Source organism: Amyelois transitella, chromosome Z (genome assembly GCF_032362555.1).
Source record: "Amyelois transitella isolate CPQ chromosome Z, ilAmyTran1.1, whole genome shotgun sequence".
Lineage (NCBI taxonomy): Eukaryota > Metazoa > Arthropoda > Insecta > Lepidoptera > Pyralidae > Amyelois > Amyelois transitella.
Window position 1 is genome coordinate 5,083,898 of NC_083535.1, and position 27,026 is coordinate 5,110,923.

Below are 27,026 nucleotides of genomic sequence, written 5' to 3' on the forward strand. Positions count from 1 at the left end.
CATTTGTTTGTCACCCTATTTCTATAAATTCCTTGAGAACTTGTGAATAATCAATCCACATAGAATATTGAACAATTATTCTAGCCATTGTTATACAACAATGTTATTTTGACGTCCATAACTGAAACGGTAATTTATCGTTAAAAATATATATAAAAAATGGAACCTTGAAGGAGTTGCGCACCATTTATTTTTCGTTTACTAAAAAGGATTTAAAATAATATTATCCCACAATACGACTTCTAATGAAAGCTTTTTATGGGATAATAGAATTATCTTCTTTTCACTTAAATACAGCCTTATTTAAATTATTATTAATGCGAGTTCCCAGTACGCTAGAGTAAGACAAATCTATCTCTTCTCCTGTGAATGTCGTAAGAGGCGAATAGGATTGTTTTTAAGGGGATCCATCTGGCTTTTCATCCCATGGCGATTGCAAAAAGTTAAAAGGAACTTGAGATTCTGATACACGACTGGCCAGCAATCTGGCGATATCTCTAAATATCAGTTCCAACAAGCTATCCAGCTAAATGTGGCCATTGGGTCTTGTTACTATTGGCCCTGTTTCCTACGCAAAGAAAAAATATTTTTAAGAAGTGGTAAAGATCACGATGGTATTGTATGAAAAAAAGCTTAATTTTAAACTCATTAAATACGACTATATTTTAAGTTCTTAAATTTTACTATGTAAGAGAGGACAACTAAAAAAATACTACGTTTTACTTGAAAAGTAAAAAGTTTGTACAAGCGCCATTGAAAATAGCAAAGTTGCCGCTCACCAAATAGAAATATTGTTTTACTGTGATGGGCAAGTACATAAACCTACATCGCTTGTGGCTCGAAACGGTCATGTCCAGATTTTAATTTTATTTAGAAATTTGTTTTCGAAAAACTTAATCTTCTAGCACAGTCTTTCTTCCCACCTTTTTTATTAGCTTGTTTAGAAAAAAATCAAAATCATAGCAAATATTTTATATAATTAATCTAAAAAAAAAAAAGAATATTTATAACACCCAAGCAAAAGGAGGATTTGGAAATCAATTAATCAACAGTACAGTACTTAGGAGTGGAATCGCCAATAAAAGTGTCATTATTGAACCGATAGGGCGCCACTAAGATCGAATCAAACACACTGCGGTCTACAGTGTCGTAATACTCGCAATCGCAACCATGTAGGCCCTTTCTTTGAGAACTCCGAGCGAGATATTGCATTAGGGTTGACAATATTCCAGTACGCAATAACCCTGATAGTGAAAACCGCAGTCGGGTTTCCTCTTCACAGAAGTGAGAATGTTAGCGGGACTAGCACCAGAATGAAGAGAAAGATTCTTTGGAAAGTAAAAGCGAAATATTTTGCTCAGCTGTAGAACAGAGCGCTTTTGAAAACAAAACGTATGATGATAAGTAATTTGCTATGAAAATTTTACTAATAGTACTAGTTTTAAGACTGTAAGAGCACAGTATTACTTAAGTATAAAAACCTCGTCATTGTGCGGATGTAACTATGTGAGAGTGCGTTGTTTCAGGCGATTACTATGTCGTACATGTACGGTGATCGAATGCTCGCGCTGGCAGCTATATGCCAGTCTACAGATAACGATAACGCTCGATTTGAGTCGCCCACTTAATTACTGCCACGAATATATTGGCTATCCAGCCTGTACTGATATATTAATAGATAAATTTACTGAGTGAGAGTAAAGTTCAAGTTGTTTATTTTGCTACATCCAACGGGTACACCTTTCTCTTATTAAAGAGTAGTTTTTGTGCCGTGACGATACCCGTAAATCGTTTCTCCCGATGTTAGCATACGTCGTTATATCAATAAATAACGACGTAGGCTGACATCGGCATCGACATGCTAAAATCCTTTCACACCGGTAGTCGGATGTGTGTTGAAAGGTGCGGTTTTCCCGTAATATCGACAGACAATAAACTTGGCCCTAGTCTTGAAATACTCATCGATTATTGATTTGAAATTTAAGAAGTTACTCCTCAAGCTGGTTTAATTAACAACTTTTTGGAGATATTTTACTGGTTTATATTAATTTCATCGAATTTAATTTCGAATGAAGCCTTCCAAGATCGTTATTGTAACCAAGTGGAATTTTTATTTAAATTTTTTTTATTTATTGCTTCTTCATGAAGCCCACAAAGAGACTTACGTGCTATCGTAATTATTTTAATTTCAATTATGAATTATAACACTCTCCCTGTTTAAAAGAGAGTCTGTACATGAAATATTCATGTCAATACATTAATTTGAAATTAATGCAGTCCATCGAAACAGAAAACTGGTATTGTTGTGTAGCCGCCATCAACTTCATTAATTTACAAAATTGCGTACAGTGCCGTGCAGAATTTCATTTGGAAGTTGTTAGCTGTTTCGAATTAAAATGGTTGCTTTGCGGTAACTCTTTTCATTATTAATCCAACATTGAAATTTGTTTAACAATATTTGTTTAAAATAATATTAATCCGACATTGAAATTGGCATGGCATATCTTTAAAAAAAATAATGTTCGTGCAGGGTTGTAGGGGGTAAAGCATAAATACAAATTTATTTTAATAAAAAGATAAACTTTCGTTTATATCTTCTGTATTTGCAGCTAAAATATGTTGTCCAATGTGAACATAACATCTCGGAAGCGGCGAAATGAAATTAAAGTCCAAAAGGTTGTGGAGCGACCGGGCGTGATTGCTTGACACACATATCCGTGGGTTTGCGAGCCTAGGGAGCTGGAGGATCAAATTGGATGATTGCCGAGCATCCTGCGGCCGGTCTCTAAAACAAAATAAGGACTCCCTAGTTAAATTACTTGAATGTAGATCAAATAGAAATAAGCGCAGTAAAAAACAACAATCATTGTTTGGAAGTATAAATAATGAAATAGGTATATGAAAGTGGTTTCAGGAAAAGTGAGAACAAGAAAAATATGACAGAGTAAGCATTAGTTAAGAAAAACAATAACTTAACTGTGATGATAACTCACACTTCTTCTCACATTTCAAAGAAATAACAAAACATTGTATCCTGAAATGCTGGTTAGGAGTATTTGTAATAAAGACATTCACCGGACCATATGCAGAGTAAATAAATTTTGAGAGAGAGATGAGGGTTTTTTACATCCAAAAACAGCATTGCAATTTGTTATAATTGACTTGTTCACTGACTGGTGATACCTCTTTCTTAATTGGAAATAAAATATTATAATTTTTAATACGAATTAGTAACAAAGTAAAACAGTTTAATTGACCAGAATTATACGTGATACTTATGATCTTGATTGCATTTCAATGTTCGGATTTAACTCGTACTTTCTTCTGGAAGCTTAAGTTAATTTTGCGATTAGCATTATTGCAAGAGATTTCAAAGCTTATAGTTTACCCTGAAAATACAGTGGCTTTTACCATCTAGTTTTAGAATGAATGATTCCAAAATTGCTATAAGTCAACTGAAAAGACAGATCACAAGACTCTTTTGCGTCGTTTTCCTTTCAATAATTTTGCGTTTTCCTGCGCGCAAGGCTTTACAGATTTATTGGAGCGTGGCGTTCACCTCCGCGCCGCGATTCGCGCACGTGCTCGCTTTTTGTGTACTGCTTCCCACTTTACCAGTCATAGTTGTGAACAAGTTTTCATTAGACCTGGAATTTCATGCTGCAAACCTGTATTCGTATTTGAATTACTCAGTCGTATAATAGCAATTATATAAAAGAGCAAGAGTTGCTCCGGATTTTAGAGAGATGGTGGTTAATTTGAATACGGATAAATTTGTACTCAACTTTACTAATATCATGTTATATTTGACTGCACTTCATCCGAAAGAGTTTGCAAAGTATTTAGAGCAATTCACGAAACTGTATTTTGAGTGTGAAGAGAAGCGGTGGAATTTAACATTTCTACGTAATCGAAGTCGACAACATAGCGACTAAAGGAATAAGTTTCAGTTTAAACATGTTTAGAAACTCATCAACTATGCTCTGCCGGTTTTACAAGCTCGCTGAACAAAGCATTGGGTATGCATGCACTGAATAGTTCGATTGTAAAATATTAAGACTACAGATATGTTTTATTAGTTTTTCAAATGTTGCGCTAGTCTGGTTTGAAATCTTTAGTTTTGTAAATCATAGGTTAACATGAGTTGCATTTGAATATAAAATAACAATTTTTTTTTGGGATGAAATTTTTTGCAGTTGAGTTGAGAGTTGACAGTTTCTGTTTGACTGAAAGCCTTTAAGGTTACAAGTTTAGGTCCGGTTCCGGGACCTAAATAGTCCTGGCTCGAACTGGACCAGCGACCCAGTTTATATTCTTATTATGCCACAGTAGAATGTTTTTCAAGTCTTTTATAATTATGATAAAGTGCTTTTGCGGCTATGTATTGTCATTATCAATTTATATGGTTACAAAGTCCCTTCTGTTATTTTTTTGTTTTGTGGCCCGAGTGGAATCGCAGGTTAAAACAACACGGAGTCGCCGCAGCGTATCGGGCGCGTTCAAACGGTTTTCTCTCTATTTGCCGTCATTCGCCCAAACAAACATCGAAGCAAACCTTCGAGTTCATTACGAGCATTCGCTAATGCATTCGCAATCAACGTTTACCTTGGCAAACTTATCTGCAAGCAATGAAAAATTACCTTGATTTTTACGGCTTCTATATAATACAGTTCTTTAAAGAATATGAAATTAAAGATATCCGACAGATTACATATCCGACATTCCACTTATGATGACGCATCCATTATGCTTGCATGCATCCATTGTCCTTGATTTTTTTCAAGCTGCCGTCATATCGTCTTTCAAACAGGAATCATTACTTCGCTTTAGTTTTTAATGTTATGGCTCCATCGTTCGACATAACAAAATTGCTTCATAATTGACGGAAAAATTGTGCAACAAACGCAACTGATATTAATTGAGTAATACTCTAAGAACTAAACACCGTATAGTTAAATTATAATAATAAAAAAATCATGCAAGTAAAAAACAAATAAGTTCTCATTGGAATTGTAACATCGGAATGCAATATTCTTGGTCTGCGGGTTCTATTGCGTGTTAGTGTGACTGCAACAGTATTTAATTTATATGTCAGGGGTAGGAACAACGCTGCAAACAAATGTCCGGTCAAGGATTTAATAAATAAATATCCATACTGATATTATAAATGTAAAAACGTGTATGTTTGTTTGTCCATGTTTTACGTAAAAATCACTAAAGCGATCTCCATGAAATTTAAGGCAGGGTACTTTTCACGCTGGCTTAAACTAATAGATATTAATTATATGGATATTATTCAACCATTTCATCAACATCATCTCCAAACCAATACGAGTATTTCCTCAATACCATCTTATCCTCTGTGGGACAGACAGTGACTATAGTAACAAAAGTAGAGGGTCTCGTTTAACTGGCAAGATTAAAAGTTTAAGCTTTCTAGAAGCCGCCAGTTATTCAAAGGATTTATTTGTACATATATACAGAAAATAGATAATATTTAAAAAAGGTAGCAATATATAATTATTACCAATAATATAATTACTTATCTAAATCAGATCACTCCGGCTGTACCAATCAATTAGGTTTTTATATGTATAGCATCAGAAGTGCGCGGCGCCCGAATCGCTTTTCCTTCAAACATTTTTCCGGTTCGTTGATTTGAAAACGTTCATACGTCCTACATATACCTAGCCTTGTATATGTTTTATTTGACTACGAAAGAGGTCTAAGAAATGTTTTTCTATGCCAACTATTCATTCTTAATCGTCCACGACAGTTGTTGATAAGTTCAGTTCAGCTCATTCGATTAGTACTAGGAAATATATGCAAAAGAGATGTTGTGACATTATTCTAAAGTATCGGGTACACCACGTTAGATTTAACTACATTTAACTCGTGAACGAATAATATTTGTCAAATTGAAATTAACTGAACGCAGCGATTCATTAATCGCGTGTTCGCATGAAAGTTTGTTCGACGGAAACTCTGATATTGCTTCAATTTTCTTGGAATTCGCCATTAATTGGGAGATATACAATTAGTGAGTTCGAATATACGAACATGAGACAAAGGGGTTGTTAGGGAACATTCACACGTGTGCCGTGAGGTTTCTGTTCACAGAAACTATGAATAGCTTTCATCTTGTTCCAGGGGTACTGATCCGGTTAAAGGTGAACTATATTCGCCACAAAAATCACAAGGGATAAATTATTAATATTTAAGAATAAGTAATGTCGATAACACTTCGCCGAAAAAAAAGACGATCTTTATATTCAAAGTGAATAGGCGTATGGGCTGGTAGATCGAAATCATTGGACAAGAAATTTATACACGATTAACTATTAAAAAATTGAAGTTAATTCCATCCATACATTTGTTAATTTTCATTTTAGGTTTGACGAATCCGATCTTTGTGAATTTCAGCACATATTTGACATTTATTTATTCTGTCCAATCCCGGTATTGCATAAATATTTCAATGAAAGCTTTTGATAGTATAATCGCCTGGATTTCATACCTTTGGACTGTCCGGCTGACGGACCAGACTAATCCAGGTATTCACCGTTTTCGCCTGTCACGGGATCCTCGCCGTGCTTAATGTTTTAATAGTCTTTTTTGTTAATACTTACACGAATTTTATGATAATTTGTATGATAGTACTTGATTTCGTCGTTAGTTAGTTCGTATTGAAATGGTTTATTATATTTATTTTAAGGTTGACGGACTTAAATTCGTTCTTGTTAGTTGAGGACTCGAAAATTTTAGATAAATTGAGCCTAGTAGATGGATCGCTACGGACATATTGCAAAACTTATACGCAATTAAACAACTTCGTCCTTCGTCATAGAGGTTGAGAACAAAATCATCTAAAAGTAATTATAGAACTTAAATATATATAAAAATAAATAAATAGAGACTTTAACTATGTACTGTGCATTAATTATCTCGTATTCGTTGCTTCAATGTCAAAATATTTGAATTTAGAACTAATTTTGAAATGGAGAATAGAAACTCAAACAAATAAGTTGAAAGGTACGAGTCTACAAACTCTGAACGGCAGAGTACGAGCGGAAATCGCTTTAAAACTACGGGTTTACTCAGCCAACACTTGTCAGATCGCATCCTAGGCACTTTGTGTGCATTTCGTGTGATTAGCGAATGCTAACGTATGAAGTTTTCCGATGTAGGGGTAGCCTAACATACTCGTGCGAGCTCTTATGTTCAGATTTCAAAGTTTTTGCCTAAAGTAAAAATCTTTGCTCAAATAAAACTCAATGACAAAACTTATGAGCTGTGCCCGCGACTTCGTCCGCGTGAAATAGTTATTTTGGGCATTATTGAAGTCCTCAAGGATGAATAATTTTTCTAGTTTTTAGTTCCACATATTTCTTTATATCTTTGCTTTGTATAGTTACAGCGTGATGTTGTATAGCCTAAAGCCTTCCTCGTTAAATGGTTTATACAACGCAAAAATATTTTTTCAATTCGATCCAGTAGTTTCTGAGATTAGCGCGTTCAAGGAAACAAACAAAAAACTCTTCAGCTTTATAATATTAGTAAAGATTATTAGCAGGCGTTATACCTACGAGCTCTAGTTTTAATACAAATAACCTAATTGCTTCTTTTATAAGTTTACTAGCTGACCCGCGCAACTTCGTTTGCGTGTATCCCGCTACTTCGACAAATACAGTCAACGCACCAACACATATTGGATACTAATTTTCAATTCACAATAACTTCTCTTTCCCTTAACCGCGTTTAAAATATTAAAATGTTTTTTGGTTTCTGTGACTCTTCTTTGATCGCCCCCCCCTATCAGTTTTTGGAAAAAATATTTAAGTAATGTACAGATTTTTTTTTGTCTTACCTATATGTATAGATCAAAGTCGTAGTACCGTGCCGCAATACTAATATCGTGATATCTCCTAAACTATATGTTTAAATAACACACTGTAAACTGCAAAAATAATCTAAATTAAATGCTCGTGATGATGAACTTACTTATTTTGATAAGGATATATGTATTATTGGTTATATCACCAGTTAAACATCACCCAACGAATTAAATATTTTTTTAATACAGAAAAGTAGTTTTTGTGACTTAAATAAAAAAGCTGGATATATGTCATCGCGGACTTTTTTGTAGAACTAATAAAGACCAATGTTTTTGCTATACATTGTTCTTACTTGTATCCAACGGTATAAGCGGCGCACGCACAAATGCAATCTTCAATTAGATTTTTTTTCTGACTTCTTGGACATAAATCGCTATAACTCAGCTAATATAGTTTCAATGTATTTCAATTATATATAAAAACCTGTCGGAGAAAATACTCATTCTATTAGTGAAAACCGCATCAAAATCCGTTGCGTAGTTTTAAAGTTTTATGCATACGAAGGGACTACAGACAAAATGGGCGACTTTGTTTTATACTATGTAGTGATATTGATTGTGCAATTTACAATTCTGAATCAATCTCTAAACTTCAAATAAAACCAATATGAAAGTTAAAAGCTAACGTTGAGTAAATTCAGATGAGTGCCCATGAAAGATCATAAGGTTAATTACATTGCTCAAACAAGTTTCCACTTCATTCGACTTGTAAATTTGTTTTGTTAATCTTATCTTCTTATCAAGGAAATATAATAAATGTACCTACAAGTTAATAGCTTATTTCTCTATCACAAGTTAATCAATTTGCCGATCTCGTTTAAATAAAGGAAAGTTTGTCGAAATTAATGTATTTTCCCAATATTTTGTACATGAATTAAATTTGTTTTCAAATAATACACTGGCTTACTTTCTACCTAAACACAGTTTACTAACTAAATAACTGCAAAAACATGGAGAGGTTATATTGCACCGAGTTTTTTCAAAAAAGAATATCAAAACTTTTGGAAACAAGTACCTACTATAAAATGCAGCGGCATAAATAGAATAAAGGTAACATAAATGATGACAGAACGTCATGGCAACTCGGAATCATTAATGTATGCAACGCGAACATACCGTTTTTTCTTGACGTTTCTACTTCTTGGGTTGCACCGACCGTCGATCCACCATCGGCAGCCGGTGGGCGAAAATTCCACTGACCTACGGTTTCGATCACATTATTTCTTCGCTAAGATACCGTTCACAATTCCCGTTTGCCTACATTAATAACCATGCAACGCCAAAGTTTAAAAGTACTCGGAATCATTCGTGTAACAGGAATTATTAAATATGACATGTCAAAACAAGGGGGATGTATGATATAAAAGGTCAGTTCATGCGCTGACTTAATAAGTTAGTTTTGCCAGTCATGCACTACGACAGCGGATTTCAATTTGCCGCGGCTCGTAGTTGCCTCACTTTCATGTTATTCACAAATTTTAAAGGTACAGTTTCGTATATTGTTTTGATTATTTCGTAATTCCTATAAACAACTAATTCGACATTTACAACAAATTTTGTATTCCCTCGTAAGGTTCCGTCAAGCTCAATTTTTCAGCGCTCTATTATATTTCAAACATGTAGGTACTAAACATGTTTAAAATAAAAAAAAAATTCGAATGATGTACATAGCCGCCACTAAATAACGTCGGTAATCATTTTGGATTCCAACCCAAAAAAGTACCAATCACAATCGTAGGGTCCAGGCGGAAAGCGAACGCTTTGTGCCCCTACCCCCTGGGAACCCTACAGAATTATTTATCACATGTTGTCGCCTTTAATGTTCAACCTATTCTCTTTATGTTCATCTTTCCAAAAAAGACAGAAGTAACATAAAAAGTACATACATTTAATCATGGTTTTTTGTCTGAAGGATAGGTAGAGTCGACATCTCCGTACGTATTACTTTTATTTACGACATGGAATGTATTTTTTTAGCAATTTTCTCAAAGCCCGCTTTGATAACTACTTACCTGTACGGGGCCAAAAGCGTTTGGAACTAGTGCTTCTTTCTAAGACTTCTTAAGAACTTGCAACTACTCAAGAAGTACTTAGCAACAAGTATAAAGAAAACTTGATTTTATTGTGTTACTATTCTTCACCGCGCCATATTACTTAGTTCGTGTTGGTGTTTTAGCACAATGTTGAAGAGACTTGGGCTGCAATGGAAAGTCTTACGTAGTTCCCTCGTAATGTCGTTTATTGCGCCTCGTAAAACTTTATGGCTTGGTGTCAATTCGTTGAGAGGCTGTGTGGATTGTTTCCCCTATTTATCAGTGAAAAGCCGTGAATCTTTATGTCTATCGCTTGTTACGGACATAATTGTATAACGAATGGATTTGGCAGTTTTAACGTTGATTTTATTCCACTAAGCGACATGGTACAACAACAAATGGGAATGTTCTTATTTGATTTGTAATAATTCTCAGAAAATTGTATATTGTATATAACTGGACGTTCTGGCAAAAGTTCACTTCAAGAGTACCCGAAACCAAACCAAAGCAAAAGAAGTACTTATGAGAGATCTTGGCAATTAAAAAGATGTAGTCTCTGCCTACCCCTCCAGGAAAGAGGCGTGATTTTATATACGTTCTGTGTTCTGTTCTTAACTATTGTTATTTTTAAATTGAAAACCTTTCACACTTTTATGCATATCGCAATTCAGATGATGTATAGCCGTCAGCGATCGATGTTCGAAGGCTGATAAGACGATTCCCCGCACTGATAACGTGCAAATATAAACGACCACTGTTTTGTTAATTTCCGTCTCTATTACGATTTATAGATTACGAGCTTTGTAATTAACATGTTAAGCCTTTATTATAATAGGTATGTGTTACCTACAAAATAAATGGAACAGTTATAATTTCAAACATGGCTTTTGGCAGACCTTTTTCATGATTGCCTATCAATATTGAAGTCACTAGTTACAAGACCTTACCTTATTTTTTAATCGACTTTCGGAAGAAAATCACGGCACACGATCCTACATCACACCAAATATCCGGTTTTGTCCACCGACCGGTCGGCTAGCCTACTCTGATTGATCCGGCAGCCGTCCGGAACCGGAGGCCATTCAGTTACCGTGTAAGGATTCAGTGCTAATTTTCAACCATTTAAAAACGTGCGTCACTTGGATTGAGGTCCTTTTTCCAAATGGGTAATGTGGACTTTTTATTTTAATATCAAAGCGAGCACTTCGCATTGCTCTTACCCTGATAAATCCCGGTTACCGGAACCGGATGCACGGCCGGTGATGCCCGGACCGATATCGCACTCTGTTGCGCGCTCATGCATCTAACGCTGGCTGTGCACCGAATGCGGCTTGATTCAAATTTCGCATTCAACACCTCTGATATGTGGTTTCGTGTATTGTATTACGATATTGTATCACGAGAACAATCGTAATAGAATGCCTAAACCATCTTTCATTCATGCCCGAATTGGCGTTAAACAAACAAGTTATTTCTATAATTGCAATGCAATTTTGTAGTACGTGTCGATTTTACAGTATCGGACAGGGTAGATTGCACAACGACCGTAAACAAGCCGTTGATGCTGCATCAAGTCGGTAGCTACGTAATGCTATGTACAATTACAGGGCTTTCGAAATATTCAAAGGTAATTAATGAACCCAGAATAAATAAATATATGCATAAAATCACAAATACATACATAAATTCCGCTTTCATAAAGCCAAGCCCAGAAACTTGATCGGAATACTTCCGACTTCTTAAAACCATAAAGTGGCTACCACTATGGGAAAAATGTTTAGCTAACCTGATGTGCTGCACAAAGGGCAGCTTTTTTAAATAAAGCATTCCTGGATCTACACCAATACAAACGGAATTTAATATCAACTGGACTTGGTAATAAAATGTGGAAATGCACAGAATCCGTGCACTTTGCTGTTATAAAATTACACAGTGCTGTCACTGAATTAAAAAAAAAACCATAGCGGGGAATTTAGTCGTAACATTTTGGTTTTATCTGCTTGACGTTTCACTGTTTTATCTGTACTAACACGACGACAACGCTTTTTATCTATCTAGGTGAATGTATTCCAAAAATAATTTAGTGCGTGACTGTTGTACGAATACGACTCGACATTATTTACTCAATTTACTAAGCTTTTCTATTAATATTAAACGAAATAACTTGGAATGAAAGCACACTAATTGTAAACGTTATTTTGTTTTTGTTTTGTGTTACGCTTTTCTTTGTCGGTTTCTAATAAGTAGATTGCGTCGGTTGATTGAATTCTATACATTTCTTAAATTTTTATTTATTCATTTATATGTTTCTGGTATATTCGACAATTGGACACAGAGACATGTGAAAAAATCGGGTTAGTAGTCGGTTGGCACGAAAATTATTCGCACGATCGTGCGAATCGTCCCCTTTCAATAAAAATATTTTTTTAGTAGGCGATTCGCACGGATGTATTTAAATTTCGTGCGAATCGACCCCTTCAAGAATTAGTAGTATGCGATTCGCACACACCTGTATTTTATCGAAAAGTTTCAAGAAAAAGTACAGTCACGTACAAAATGCTTGCTTTTAATACAGGACACAAACGATTTTTAAGGAAATCAAGGTATTATATTTTACTTTGTATCTATCAGAAAGTGATTTTACATAATTCACAGTTTAAATAACTTAAAACCATGATTATAACCAAGATTACAATTAAAATAACAGTTAGTACGATTTATAATTAAATATTTGGTATTGCATTTTTATAGGTAAAATTAAATTTGTCTTAACTACAAAAATTTCGCAATTATAGGATCACTTAAAAGTTTCTTTTTTATTCTGATGCGGTTTGCGGTACTTTACTTAAAATACATGCCATTTTAAACTGCTTTTTTTTAGAGTTCTAATATATCAATTTATTAAATCTTACCTCTTAACTAGTATTTTGTGCCTGACTGCGATGCCAATAGAGAATTATTTCATTTTAATATTAATATTCTAGTATATTGTACATGACTGTACTTTTCGATAAAAAATAGGTGTGTGCGAATCGTATACTACTAATTCTTGAAGGGGTCGATTCGCACGAAATTTAAATACATCCGTGCGAATCGCCTACTAAAAAAATATTTTTATTGAAAGGGGACGATTCGCACGATCGTGCGAATAATTTTCGTGCCAATCGACTACTAACCCAAAAAATCAAATAATATCCGCCAATTTTTTAATTTTAGACCTATATTGACTACACAAATCTGGCGTTACATTAACGCCGAAGTATGAATCGCAGGTTATGGTCTGTCACTGCGAAATTTAAGAGTTGCAAGGTTTCTTACCACTGAAATCAAAGCCGAAAGGACAAATTTAATTGAAAACTATAGAAAAGTGACAAATAATGTTTCGTTTGTGGCGCGTCCATTGAAATTTGTTGTGGTGTGTTCTTTGAGCGAACCCCGCAGACTCCCGGAAACTATCGCGCCGGACGGTAATTAAACGCCCTAAGGGCTTATGTTCCTGTGATTTTAAATGTCAACGTTACAGTGTACTTAACTGTTGTTTGTTAAAGTCAAAAAAGTCACTTTATCATATCTAAACTTATGAGTTAAAATTTGGATTCGTAAAACAGGCAAGTAGAGTTAATATTTTCTGTTCATAAAATTTTCGGGGGCGGTATGAAAGTATTTTACGAGACTGTAAAGTATAACTTTATCGGTTCGCTATTTAGTTATATGGTTGTTTAAAACAAAAACAGTATAAATGTAGAAATTTGATATAATAGACACATTTGTTATAGAGTTATACTCATCGGTAATGACCCTTTTCTGAGTTGAGGACCCGTTTATGTACATTAGTTTGATAGCTTATCTTTTGGTGATTCCACTTTAATTTTGACCCCCCCCAACCATGCAGCACCAACAATTTTTCAAAGGACGAAATTTTTCGTGAATGCGGCCCGGCACAGTCAATGATAATATTTATCTCCGAAGAATATTGAAATGCGATATCTCCAAACAGAGGCAGTATTCCCTAACCATAGATATTGCTTTCCCTTCCTCCCAAAAATATTTTTTTGTCTCTATATAAGTAAGTAGGTATATAATATTTTTCTCATTTCGGTTCGAATTTCAAAACAACGTAGATTGAGATTGAAGAGATGTACATACATCACGAACGCCCGAGGGTCGGGAACTTCGCAGGAAGAATGGCAATATTAAGGTGACGGTAAAATGTACTACCGGTCCATAATATACTCCATACGTTTCTATTATTCAGTAAAACAGTGGGGATATGGTGGTAGGAATTATTTTCGTTATCATAGTTAGTTTATTTAGGACAGGTAGCCTTACTGTAGAAACCGTTTTTATCATAGGCAGTATTATGAACAAAGGAACTTTGTGTAATAATAGTTAAAGTTTTTGTACACGTACCCACAATACAGAAATAGCATTTTTATGTAATATTATTTAAGCAGAGACTGCTAAGACACTTTTGTGATTTCTAACATTAACCATCTTTTAAAAACTAAACTGTTTGTTAATGTTAGATTAGAATAAAGAAAAAACTGTTTCAGGAGAACCGACTTAAGTTATATTTTCCTAATGTAAATGTATTTTAATAAACAAAGTAAAATAACACAAAAATTTGTCAACAGGCGGGACCAGAAATGACATGGGTGGTGGCCGAGCACACAGCAGCAACTACAGGGGAGCTGTCAGTCAGCAAAGGTCAGCAGGTGGAAGTTGTGGAGCCCTGGTCAGGAAAGCCAGACTGGTGGGTGGTCAGGGTCCCAGGGGAGCCGCCCGCAGAGGGCGCGGTCCCCGCCAACGTGCTGAAGCCCCAACCACAGCCTAAGACCTCGCCGTCACGGAGGCCGTTGAGTCAGCCCTGCGAAGAAGCGTTAGGTGAGTACCAAACATAATTTATAATCGGATTTTTAAACCTCCTTTAAATACTCGTAGTAAAGGAGAGAGTAAGACTGTTTTATTATATATAATTAGATAATATTTCTGAAAGAAAAACGGCTGTGACACCTAAAATGCATTATGCGCTTTATTTTAAAACAAATGAAATCAATTCAATAAAATAATATTCAATTTTGTAGACCTTATCTATATGCATTAAGTGTAATCAACTCACGACACTCGCTTGTCTGTGCGCACCTCAAAGGGGTATTATTAACTTATGGTTCAAACTGTAAAGAGTTTATCCTAGCTTTGAGAGGTTTTCTCAGTCGACTTATAGTTGAGCCCGAGTGTAAAAGTAAAAGCGCAAAAACAAGTGAAGTCCCGACACTGCCGGAACTCCGATCCTTCGGGGCAACATGTCGCGTCTGCTAGCGCAACATCCCTTTGCGGCGGTTAACTTATCTCCTTATTTCCGTTCACTTAAGAAAATATACTAGGTACTCAATTTTAGTTTGCAGCGACGTAAACACTGACGCGCGCTTTGAAGCTATCATATCGCTTAAATAACACGTACGTAAACAGAATAGAAAATTAAAAATTAATTTGTAATTTTCTATTCTGTTTTCGTAATAATCTGTAAGGCTTTGTAGCTGCTCGTTCCTGGGAAATATAAATGTCATTTAAATATTGTTTTACAAATGGAAAGCAATCCGGATAAGCCTGTACTCTAATATATTATAATAATTTTGATCACTGATGCACTGCTGAAATTAATATTTAGTACTTAACTGAAAGGTTATTAATACCTTTAGTTAAATATATTATGGGCTAAACAAAGCTAACAGTCTCAAAGACGCAAAGGGTCACGTTATACGTTATAAAATGTTATTTTATAAGTAACATAAACTTGTCATAAACGGACTTTAAGTATTTAACCAGTCGGATTTGAATGCAGTCGTAAAAATGCTTAACATTTTAAGTTTAAATACGCATAATGGAGTTCGCAACTTTTAAATTCAATTTTTTAATGCAGCTACACACATGTCAATACCATTATGATGCTGTAAACTAATTTTAAAGTTAAAATGGGAGAGATGAAAGGGTGGATTTCAAAAAGGAGCACAATTTTCAATTTAGCTTTACCTGAATTGACATGCGATCGTATTGTTTTTGGCGGGTGTGGTGTGTTGTACAGGAAAAAGTTTAACAGCGTTAGCTTGAAAGTTTTACATACAGACGTTATTTGTGCGCATTTTTATGATATACTTTTTAATTTCACATGGTATGAGTACATTTTCATATTCGAAACTTATCGGCTGAGGGTGCAACTCAGAACACAAGGATGAGTGATAAATAGACTAAATTATTTTAATCAGTAAGAAAATGTTGTGATAGACATTGAAGACGACAAAAAATTAAATAAATATTGCGACATAAAGTACTCCTATAATAAATATCAAAATAACGACATTTTGAGAAATCAAGGGAAAAAAAAATAGTTTTTTTTAGGAAATGCTATATAAATAACTAGCTGTTGCCCGCGACTTCGTACGCGTGAAAGAGTCGCAAATCTCACAGGAATTATAGTCTTTGTGGCATTTATGAATAGTTATTATTTATAGTTATTAATTATTATTAATACATACATACATAAAATCACGCCTCTTTCCCGGAGGGGTAGGCAGAGACTACCTCTTTCCACTTGCCACGATCTCTGCATATTTCCTTTGCTTCATCCACATTCATAACTCTCTTCATGCAAGCTCGGCGGTTTCGGGTACTTTTGACCTGACCCTTTACCAGGACGTCCTTAATTTGATCAAGATATGTTCGTGTAGGTCTTCACACTCCGACCTTTCCCTCCACACTCTCCATGTATATCTGCTTAGTCAACCTGTTTTCATTCATCCTCTCCACATGACCGAACCATCTCAACATACCCTTTTCTATTCCTGTAACTACATCTTCTTTCACATCACAACATTCCCTTATCACGCTGTTCCTTATCCGGTCACTCAATTTCACACCCAACATACTCCTTAACGCTCTCATTTCCACTGCATTTATTCTGCTTTCGTGGACTTTTACTGGACTTATATTCACGAAATTTGTCGCATAGGTATATAGAATAGACCTTCGGAAGTGACATAGGCATTTTTTCTAGAATTTTCACGGAAATGAAGCCCCGCCCTAAAGCAAGCAAATTATATATCTATACACAAAATTACAAGAATATTGCTTCAGTAAATAAAGCGTGAAGAGACAAGAAACAATCAAACTTTTGTATTTATAATATTAGTTGGGATTCACAAAATAAAAAAAGTAGAATAACCATAACGGAAAATATAAAATATCTGAGCTGCGCGGCATGATAGGTACCTCGCAAGCCACGCCTCTCTTCCTTGTAGCGTCATGTTTTGCATTGAATTTTATATCGGTGTTATTTTTAAATTGTTATATCTTCTAAGATGTTCATTGAAATTAAGTGATGTAAATTTTGTTCACAATTAAATACTCTTAATCAACAACACATTTATTTGGATACAGATTATATACATCTATCTGGTGATACAACTCTAAACAAATAATGCATTAATTTTGACCAAATTTGATTAGCATTTAAACGGTTCTAGTGAGTTTATCTTAAAAGATACGACATATTCTGTCGTGAACATTTTTTTAAGATTATTTTAAGAGGAATAATTCCTTCATACATTTATATTTTTGGTATCTTGATCCGTTTTCGCAGCGCACGCAACGGAAGCCTTCAAAGATGAATAAATTTTCCCCGATTTTTTTCACATTTTCCATTATTTCTTCGCTCCTAATAGTTGCAGCGTGATTTTATTGGGTGTTTTATAATTTTGAATAAAAAAAACAGTACGTCTAAAATAAGTTGTACAAAAATACATTTATGATAACACCTTGTACTGCATACAACGGAGAATAACCACGACAGACTATTCCACGCGTACGAAGTCGCGGGCAACAGCTAGTATTAGTATAGATTGAGACATATAAGTATGTACTACTACATTCGCGATTCTCAAATGTCTTCACAAAAATAGCCCGACTCAGTTAAAAAAAATATTAGTTGGGGATAATATAATCAATAGCAGTGTATTTCAATTTTTTGCGGCTGTTCATTTGGTCGGATTATTTTTTCACTCGCCTACGCCTACAATATTAGCCCCCTTGCGTCCCTCACCTCTGCGGCCCGCCGCTTCATGTGGTCGGAACGAGTCTACAGGAAAAATAAAAAACATCTGCTTTTTTATATAAAACATTCAGGTTGTAGGTGTCTTATTAAAAGATAATACAAATTCCCACTGTGCAGAGGAATTTACGATTTAGAAGTAGAAACGTTAAGGGTATTAAGCTCTGTCGATGAATCAATCAGACGTAGATTATTTTGGTTTCAGTTCTGGGACGATAAACCTACAAGACTACCTGTCTTGTCGTGAATTTTTAGTCGATCAGTAAATGAAACGTTAAGGGTATTAAGCTCTGTCGATGAATCAATCAGACGTAGATTATTTTGGTTTCAGTTCTGGGACGATAAACCTACAAGACTATCTGTCTTGTCGTGAATTTTTAGCCGATCAGTAAATATGACAATATTTTTATTGATAAAAATCTACGTAGAAAAAAAAGCAAATATAAACATAATTTGTGTCAAGCATTGCCATCGACCCACCGTTACCCGAGATCAAGCAACCCCTGGGCGCCGGTAATGCGTCGAGGGCTACAAAGAATAACGCAACTAGAGTGGGCCTCGTCTTAATCACCACTCTGAGTAGATCACATCCGCCTATTTTTAGCCTGCGCTAATTCGTGTTGAGATGCAGGTCATTCCGCCCTTTTGAGCTTAAATGCGTGGAGTTTTTATTATGTTTCGGACTTAGAGCAATTAACTAGACTGAAGAAATTTGGAGCTACAAAGAATAACGCAAAGAAAGAGGGTCTCACGCTGAGGAGATTTCATCCGCCTATTTTTAGCATGTACTAATTCGTCTTGAAATGAAGACCTCTTGTGCTGAAATGCGTGGTGTTGTTTTGGTTCGGACTGAAAGTTATAAGCTGACATGAATAAATTTGAAGCTACAAGGATTTACGCAGGGCGTCGTTTTAATTAAAACTCGGATAGATCTGCCTATTTTTAGCATGTGCTGCTAATTCGTGTTGAGATGCAGATCAATCTGCCCTCTTGTGTAGCATTACGTAGTAAAGAAATATTGAAAAAAAAAAATTTCCTATTTAATACCGAATCACTTCGAAGAATATAGAGGAGAACAAAATTGATAAGGTTCATGAATGCCCATTAAATTAAAACTACACGGATATTTAGTTTGAATATACCTAACGATACTATTGCGAACTAGGGTCCGAAACAGCCAAGCCGATTAGTTCATAGTTTTCAACTGTCATCATCGGTTAAATGAAGCGCCGTATTAAATTTGGTTATTTTGCAAAGTTTTCAGGCAGCCATGCCGGTTGGAAATGGCCAAATAATTTGACGGAACACTTCATTCATTAACCTCTGCATACAAACTGAGTCTCAAAGGAAGTAGCGAGCGGAACTGGAGTCTCGGTTCGGTTTGTTCAACAGATTACGAGCTCTGTTTAATTAATTCCAGTAATTTCATTTATTACATTAGCGGGCGCATCGGTACTTGGCTACCTGAAATTTATTCTCTTTTTCAACGACCTTTGTGGCGCAGCAGTAGTGTGCCCCAGCCTAAATGCGTGTTATAAAACTTTCTTTTTCTGTATACGTTAGTATTTATAACACAAATTTAGAATTTATTTTGAAAGTAGCTCAATCTGCGTGATTCGACTTTCGACGCAAAGAAAAAATCTTTGTAAAACGGGAAGATAAAATTGAATAATGTAACGTGAGAAAATTAAATTACCTATATAATAGGCTTTTGGTTTTTAACTACGAATTAAATTATTAGTTCGTATAAACCACCAAGTGCTTCTCTCTCAGGACATTTGACTTTTTCCATTTGATAATGGAATCAGCGGCGCCTGCCGATACTTACACGCGAAACAATTAGTGGAAAAACAGAAAACTTAATCCGATATTGCTTTTTGGTATTAAAATTGATTAATAAAGTAGTTCTTGACGAATATTTTTTATGTTCATACAAAATGTCAAAGTTACAAACGTTTATGTAGGTATGAAACATAAATGGTAATTTTGATTTCTAAAACGGACCACCTAATTGACTTAATCATAATTTGAGTAATGTAAACCTAAAACTTGGCTTCTTGCTTTTAGTTTTCTGCTGTGGAACTAGTGTTCAGTAACTTAAATCATAGTAAAATATAAAACAAATTTGTAATCTCAACTGTTTAAAACTGTATTCCGTAAAATACCTGTCCACAAATTGTCTTCTAAGAAATTTGTCAAGTGCTGGCAAATGGTTGAATCGCTAGGATTGTGTAAACTAACTTGAATAGTTGAAGCGATAGGCCACCATCGGTAGGCTATCGATAGTGTCGATAACCCAGTTACCGTGAATAGGTAAAGACTTATACACGTAACTATACTAAAGATAGTAATAAAGCTCAATATCAAACGCACTGTCCATAGTAACGATACTATAGCTGCTGAATATTGCGATAGTGTTGTACCAAATTAAGCTATCCAATGCCAATGACTTTCAAGGTATACTGTCGATAGTTCGAGTAAGTTTAACCTGAATATGATGGGTACGCGACGAGACTACCTTGGCGAACCGATACATGTGCGACGACGGCAGGCAATTAAACAGAGATTCGTGTTTCTACAAGTAATCCCATCTTGTGACGTCAACGGCTCGTCGGCTCTTCGGCTCAGTCGAACAGACATACATATAGTAACCTAGAATGTTTATATGAAATAACGTGCACTTTGTGAACAGTTTCCCAGCTGTTCAGGAACCAAATTAATTGCGTTTGTATCAAATAGGTTATATAAATTTAAGAAATTAAAATTAAGTCTCTCTTTTAAAATAGCTATTTTCGCCAAAAAGAAAATAGCAGCAGCTACGTAGCTGTGCTTTTGGCGTTTATCTTAATGTAAACATATTAATGTTAAATGGTGAACAAAGGATTTACTCATTTTTTTAACACACACAAAAGAATTGCTATTGTCTATCCTTGCACGCCTATACATATACACCTGTATTCACCAATCAGGCTGAATTTATGAATACCGATATTTCTATAACGCTGCTATTGACGGTCCTTTGAACTGCCGTATTGCTTTCAAAAAGCAATGAAATAAAAACAAATCGTTGGACAATTCGGATGTGCTTTCAAAAATAACTTTAATTTTTTAAAATTAATGAACAGCCATTCCTGAAACTCATCGTGCTCTACTCGATAAATATGCTTTGTGTTTGACGTATAAGCCTCTCGGCCAATTGCCGACATGCATTTGACAGGTTTTCAATAATAATAACCGACGTTCTGATTTTTTAGATTGAAGCTAGAAAATTCCGAAAACCATATCTACGTAAGGTACTCGTAATTGCGTATTTTAAAAGTTCAAAGTGCCGACCCGATGTGTGTGAAAGGTCCCCATAGCAAGCCTTTGATAAGTTTACAGAGCATAAAACGTCCGCTTCGCCCTTGCTTTGTGGGATAATTGAATGAGACTCTCAGAGCTTGCACGAATGATGCTTCCTGTGGGCCGCATTGCGCACAGTCTACTATTCCTATAATTAAATTAGTAAGAACTAATAAATTTGGACCCTCGAACTTCTGTCCTTTTATTACTGATTAAATTTTAGTCGTAGCTTAGTTGAATCATTATAATTTGCTTTTATGTTATATTTATACATCTCTTATTCAATATTGATTGAAAACCACATAACATAACGTAAGTTAATCAATTACAATGTATTTAATATATTAATTACTATTTTCAACCGATCATAGGAAATGCAATGCATGAAATTCGGACCGGAATTCAACCTCAATGTTTACTAAAGCCTATGATTAATTTCCGTATGAATAATTAAACGGAAAAGCAATTGGTATTTGTTTTATTGAGAATCGGTTCTTTTATTTGCTTTTGCAAATATTTTAAAATGTGGTGCTATTCATTAATTATTTTTTCGAAGTAATGCCAGCTAGTCATACTAATTAAGTGTTTGTTTTAACAACAAAATGCAAAATTGGTATTACAATCAAGATTTAATTACAATGATAGCGACGCTAAAAATGTTTCGAGAAAGCAATTCAAAACGCGTAGACGAGTTGCTAAGATGCCTTCGTGAAATGCCTTACTGCAAAATTGAAATTATATAGAGCATCGACCTTAGTGTTTTTCTCTTTATATTTAAACGTATAATTTTTTTTTTAAACTTTTACATTCTGGTAATGATTTTTTATAATTAATATTATTCTCTTGATTTCGTTTGCTCTAAAAAATACGTCCGTTTTGAAGTAATATTGAGAAAAATAATCTCGTATAGTTCTCGTGAGAAATAATATCACTCATGTACCTTCTGTATGCAGGTACCTGCGTGTCTTATTTGAGCTTCAGATTTGTAAAGGCGGATTGTGAATTAAACTTCAAAACTTTCTAAAATCAGGCCACAGTATATATTCATGATTATGCCCTTAACTTCAACATTGTAAAGGTATTTGCTGACCTATGATAATAAGAATGTAGATATGTTTGTATGTTTGTCCAGCGATGGCACGCGGTCACGTCCGCGATTACCTTTTTCAATTTACTTTACTGTTAGCAAACACGCACACCTACTCAATTTGGAATTGAGTGCCATTTTTTATTCATCACCCCCAAAGCTTCACGCAATTCTTATGTAAAATAATAAAAACTTACATGTACATAGCATACAATCACGTTTGTGTCCCTTACAGGTATAGACAGATCCAACTGTTTTAAAGAGACTGAAAGTTTATTTGTAATTCATCTATTCAGCTTAAGATGAAATAAATTGACGTTCTCATAAAATAATTAATATTGACGCGAAATGTTCCTGTAGTGAGGACTGATTGACTGATATCAGATATCTATAGATGATAACGAGTATCGAGTATGTATCAACGCACAGATCAAACAGCTGTATAGAGGGGTTTTTCCAGAATTCCCGCGGGAACGGAAGGTAACATCGTATTTAGTTTTACACGGGCGGAGCCGCGGCCGTTTACCAGTCAGGATGGCATCTTATTTCTCAAATCAGGCCGTGTTTTACCTGTACATACTTATACAGTTATACACATGTTGGGCTTTAGGAATAGGTGATCAGATCGTTGCAGGGAAATTTGTGATTTCAGTTGAGCCGTGATAGTCGAATCGTAGGTATTTATTTTATTTTCTTTCATATTAGATAATGAAATGATATTTCAAATAAGGTACTTTCTCCTCAAAATGAGACAATTCGTTTTACAGTTCAACGTAAAGTATAATGAGTCTATTGACATAGTAAAATATGTCTTCAAACAGGTGAATGTTATATTGACTTCAAATTGTAACAAAATATTTACTTATGATTCTTTTTTTGTAGGTAAGTGTGCTTATTGAGCTACCAGTAATAGGAATCTTATACGTTACGTACTGACAATATCATAATGCATTTGTTGGCTTGGTGTATTTGCTCTTAAAAAATAATAGGGCGCTGAAGTTCTTCTGTACAGAAATTTGTTGTCGATTTCAGTAAATCTCCTACAAAAGCTCAATTACGCCGTGATCTTTCCAACGAATGTAATCTTAATCTGAAAGCTAATGAGAGTACCTGTACCCGCTCAGACATTAAATTGGCAAATTTAGTATGTTCTCTATGTTTTATATTCTCATTATACTAAGCTTTACGCCGATCTTGTAAATAAGAAAAGCCGTCAACCGTTATGAAGACATTTAAGTCTCAAAGTAAAGTGCACTCAATTTCCTGACAGGTAATACGTTTGATGTATCAAGCAACTTCCATGCAGACAGTTTTAATGTAAAGCTGCGTTTCTATTAGGCAGTTGCGAGAGGCCCTATTTGGCAACCGAGATATCATACAAGTGTAATTATGTAAAGTATTGTATTAGCCTTAAGAAATAATGTTTATAAAAAGAAGAGTTATTGGTATCTACTTTTTTAAATAAATAATGTTTGAAGTTGTAGTTTTCTTTGTCTGCATTCACTTTTTTTTTAATAAATAATATTCCATTCCATAACCAAAATTTTGTACCGTGGTTTCAAAAGTGCTTAGTTAAAGTTTTACGAGTAATCGTTTAGTGGCTATGTAAAAGTTGACATTTCGCCCGCAGGCCAAATTTTTTGTGGGCGAGGTGAATTTGTGTTTTTTATGTCAGCACAAGTCACATTGTAGAAGAAAAACATGTTCATTTATAAACCAATTTTAAATCTTAGCAATACCTGAATGAGCAGATTTCCTCGCGATACATTCCTCGTCATAAGAGTATTGATCAAATTTCAAACTATTAGGCACAGACAGTTAAAGTACTTGTGTTAAACTACTCTGTGACCGGATCCCGGATGTGGCGTCTAGTTAGCTCGTAACTTACCAACTCTTGATTTCTGTGCGCTGCGCAATAATGTTTGAACAGATCTAATGCACTTCCCTTGTAGTTGATGTGTCTGTAAGTAATCTAGGATCCCGCTTCAGTTATTAGTAAGATTGATTTCCATTTCCATTGCATTTTTTTACACTAGACCATTTAATTACCTTTACGGCTAGTCTTATTTAATTAAATAAATTAAATTATTATTAAATTTTTATTTTGTTTAATTTTTCATTCAATTCAAAACCCCGGTGTTATTAGAATCGACACGAGTCTCACCTTGAAATTATATGTCGTGTAAAGACTTGAGAAATAATTAACGATCGGCTTCATCAACGACGAGTCCGTGATTCCAGTGTCTTTGTTTATTGATAGTGCTCATATTAAGTTGATATGGAACTTGAGATTTGATAATTTTTAACTCCTTTATAAACATGACTGACCTAACATTCCTGTAAAAATTCCATTAGCCAATTGACAGTGTAATCCATTACAAGAATATAGTTGATTAAGTCTTTGCGTCAAGGGAAAGGTAGGAAATGGATAAAAAGAAAAAGAATGAAGTGCCAACTGATAAAACTTATGCAGAAGTTGACTTGAAAATAAGTTTTCGAAAAAATGAGTAATTTAATGATCAAAGTTATTGGAAACTTATAAAACGTTTGTCCTGTCTATATGATCTTTTAGCGCCCAGCTTTAATAACTCTTGGAAACTTAAATCTCATCAATTATATTTTATAAAGCGTAAGCTAACAATGAATTTCCTGAAACTCTGAACTGTTTCTAATATAATATTTATTGTTTGGAATTCAGAAGCAAGCGTTTATGTAGTCGCGTTTGTCTTAACATTTTTAATTAAGTCGGTAAAGAAATATGTACACTTCTTTTAGAATAACGATAATATCTTTTATGGCGATGGGATCAATTGTTAACTCTGTCTACCTTAAGAAATAAAAATGTCATTATCTGTACATATGTATGTATCTGAACAGTCTATCTATATTATATCAATTGCAACTAAGTTAGTTCAACTTAGATTATTAATTAATGTTTATTAGTTTGCATTAATCTTTTGTATTTTCAACTCCTCTTCACTGTTATTATCATAACTAAAATATGAGATGTAACAAATTTACCCTCATAACAAACCCACAAAGGTCCCAGATTTAGTGGCATTTACATGAGAGCCGCAAACCAAATTAGGCCCGTCACACACATACGGAATTCTGTTTTGGAATCAGGAATACCACCACACACGAAACTAGAGGAAAACCACTGTAGGTATGTACTTACTCGTATGTGGTAACATTTGTTTGGATTTACTGCGTTCGTTTCATCGTTTGCGTTCACTTCCGTGTGGTTCCCGCCACTTTAGAATTGGACCACTCCATATATTGCCCATGGGAATTTCTAATAAACTTGGGATTCTTCTTGTAGGCGATAAGCTCGCAACCTGGCACAAAAACTTTTCAAGACTGTTGGCTCTGTCTGCCATGCAAAGATAAATTTATATAATGTTTAAATAACTACAAATTGAGGCTCAAGTATTCATTTTTAGGAATACAAAATAGAAAAAAAATAATAATAATAAGAAAAATAATTCGAGTCCTAAGTTCGGAAGGATTCGAAGTCCTAATCTTTAAGATCCTAGCCATCGTTATTAATTATCTAGCCTGAAGCCGGACAAAGTATTGCCAGTGGCGTTTCCTCTTTATACAACCCTCCCAAGAACTTGCACGGACATTTTATTTACGTGAAATTTTAATACAAAAGTTGTATGCGGATGTTTCTCGATACGAGCGCGAAGTTCCTCGGACTAACTTAGTGCTGGATTGTGTTCCTTGCTCGAACAGGACTTAAAAAAAAAGTTTTAAAAGATTTTTAGTGAAATGTTTTTGGTTGGAAAGTACATTGGCACAGTCTTTTGATTACTGGATAGGTTTTTTGGGTTTGCTTTGGCTACAAAGGACCATGACTAGCCGATGACGGTAATGGAGAGTTTCGGGTATAAATTGAAATTTTTCAAGACCGGTCAAGGCAGGAAAGCTGAAAGTACTTACATTGGGAAAAAAATATTTATTTGTGTCTATGTATGTAATTTTACTTTCGAACTGATTTTTTCAGATATATGTAGGATCCGTCAATAGAATTTTCAAGATCGTTGGTCATCAAAATCGGTTAAGTAGTTTTTGTAGATATTCACAATTTCATAAAAATTAAAAGTTATCACGAGGTCTAAGTTCACGGCGTACAACTAATACCCTCATACTTATATGTTTTAAAATCATTTGAAAAATAGTTAAACCGGTTCTCTTTGCACATCTAGTAAAGTGCTTTTACTTACATACAATAAAATCACGTCTTTGTCCCTTACGCAGGGTTTGTGATAGAATTAATTCCCTTGGACACACAAACACTAAACTGGTCTAAAGTGATCGGGTAATAAAGCCAATTTTAGTTTATGAAACTAATATTTCCTAAGGCGATTTTTCTTTCAAGTCTGATTAAAGATGATTATTAATTTTCAATATGAAATTGAAAATTCAGTCTGGATACTTTTATGGGCTTCTTAGAAGATCCAATTATTTTTGATTGAAAGATCGACATAGAAATTTCTAGAGCTAAGCTTAGACGGTTAAGCCCTAGGTCTCTGACCCGACGGCAAATTGAGCGAGAGGAAA

At 34.7% G+C, this 27,026-nt stretch overlaps 1 protein-coding gene across 5 annotated transcripts in view; it reads left to right on the top strand.

The window, feature by feature from the left end:
- Nucleotides 1–27,026, top strand: part of LOC106133875 (kalirin) — a 149,516-nt gene that overhangs the window by 64,465 nt on the left and 58,025 nt on the right. For all 5 annotated transcript variants that reach the window (XM_060953913.1, XM_060953915.1, XM_060953914.1 and 2 more), the window contains exon 30: nt 14,562–14,811. In XM_060953913.1, coding sequence (XP_060809896.1) covers nt 14,562–14,811 — 250 coding nt within the window. The remainder of the gene's footprint in view (nt 1–14,561; nt 14,812–27,026) is intronic.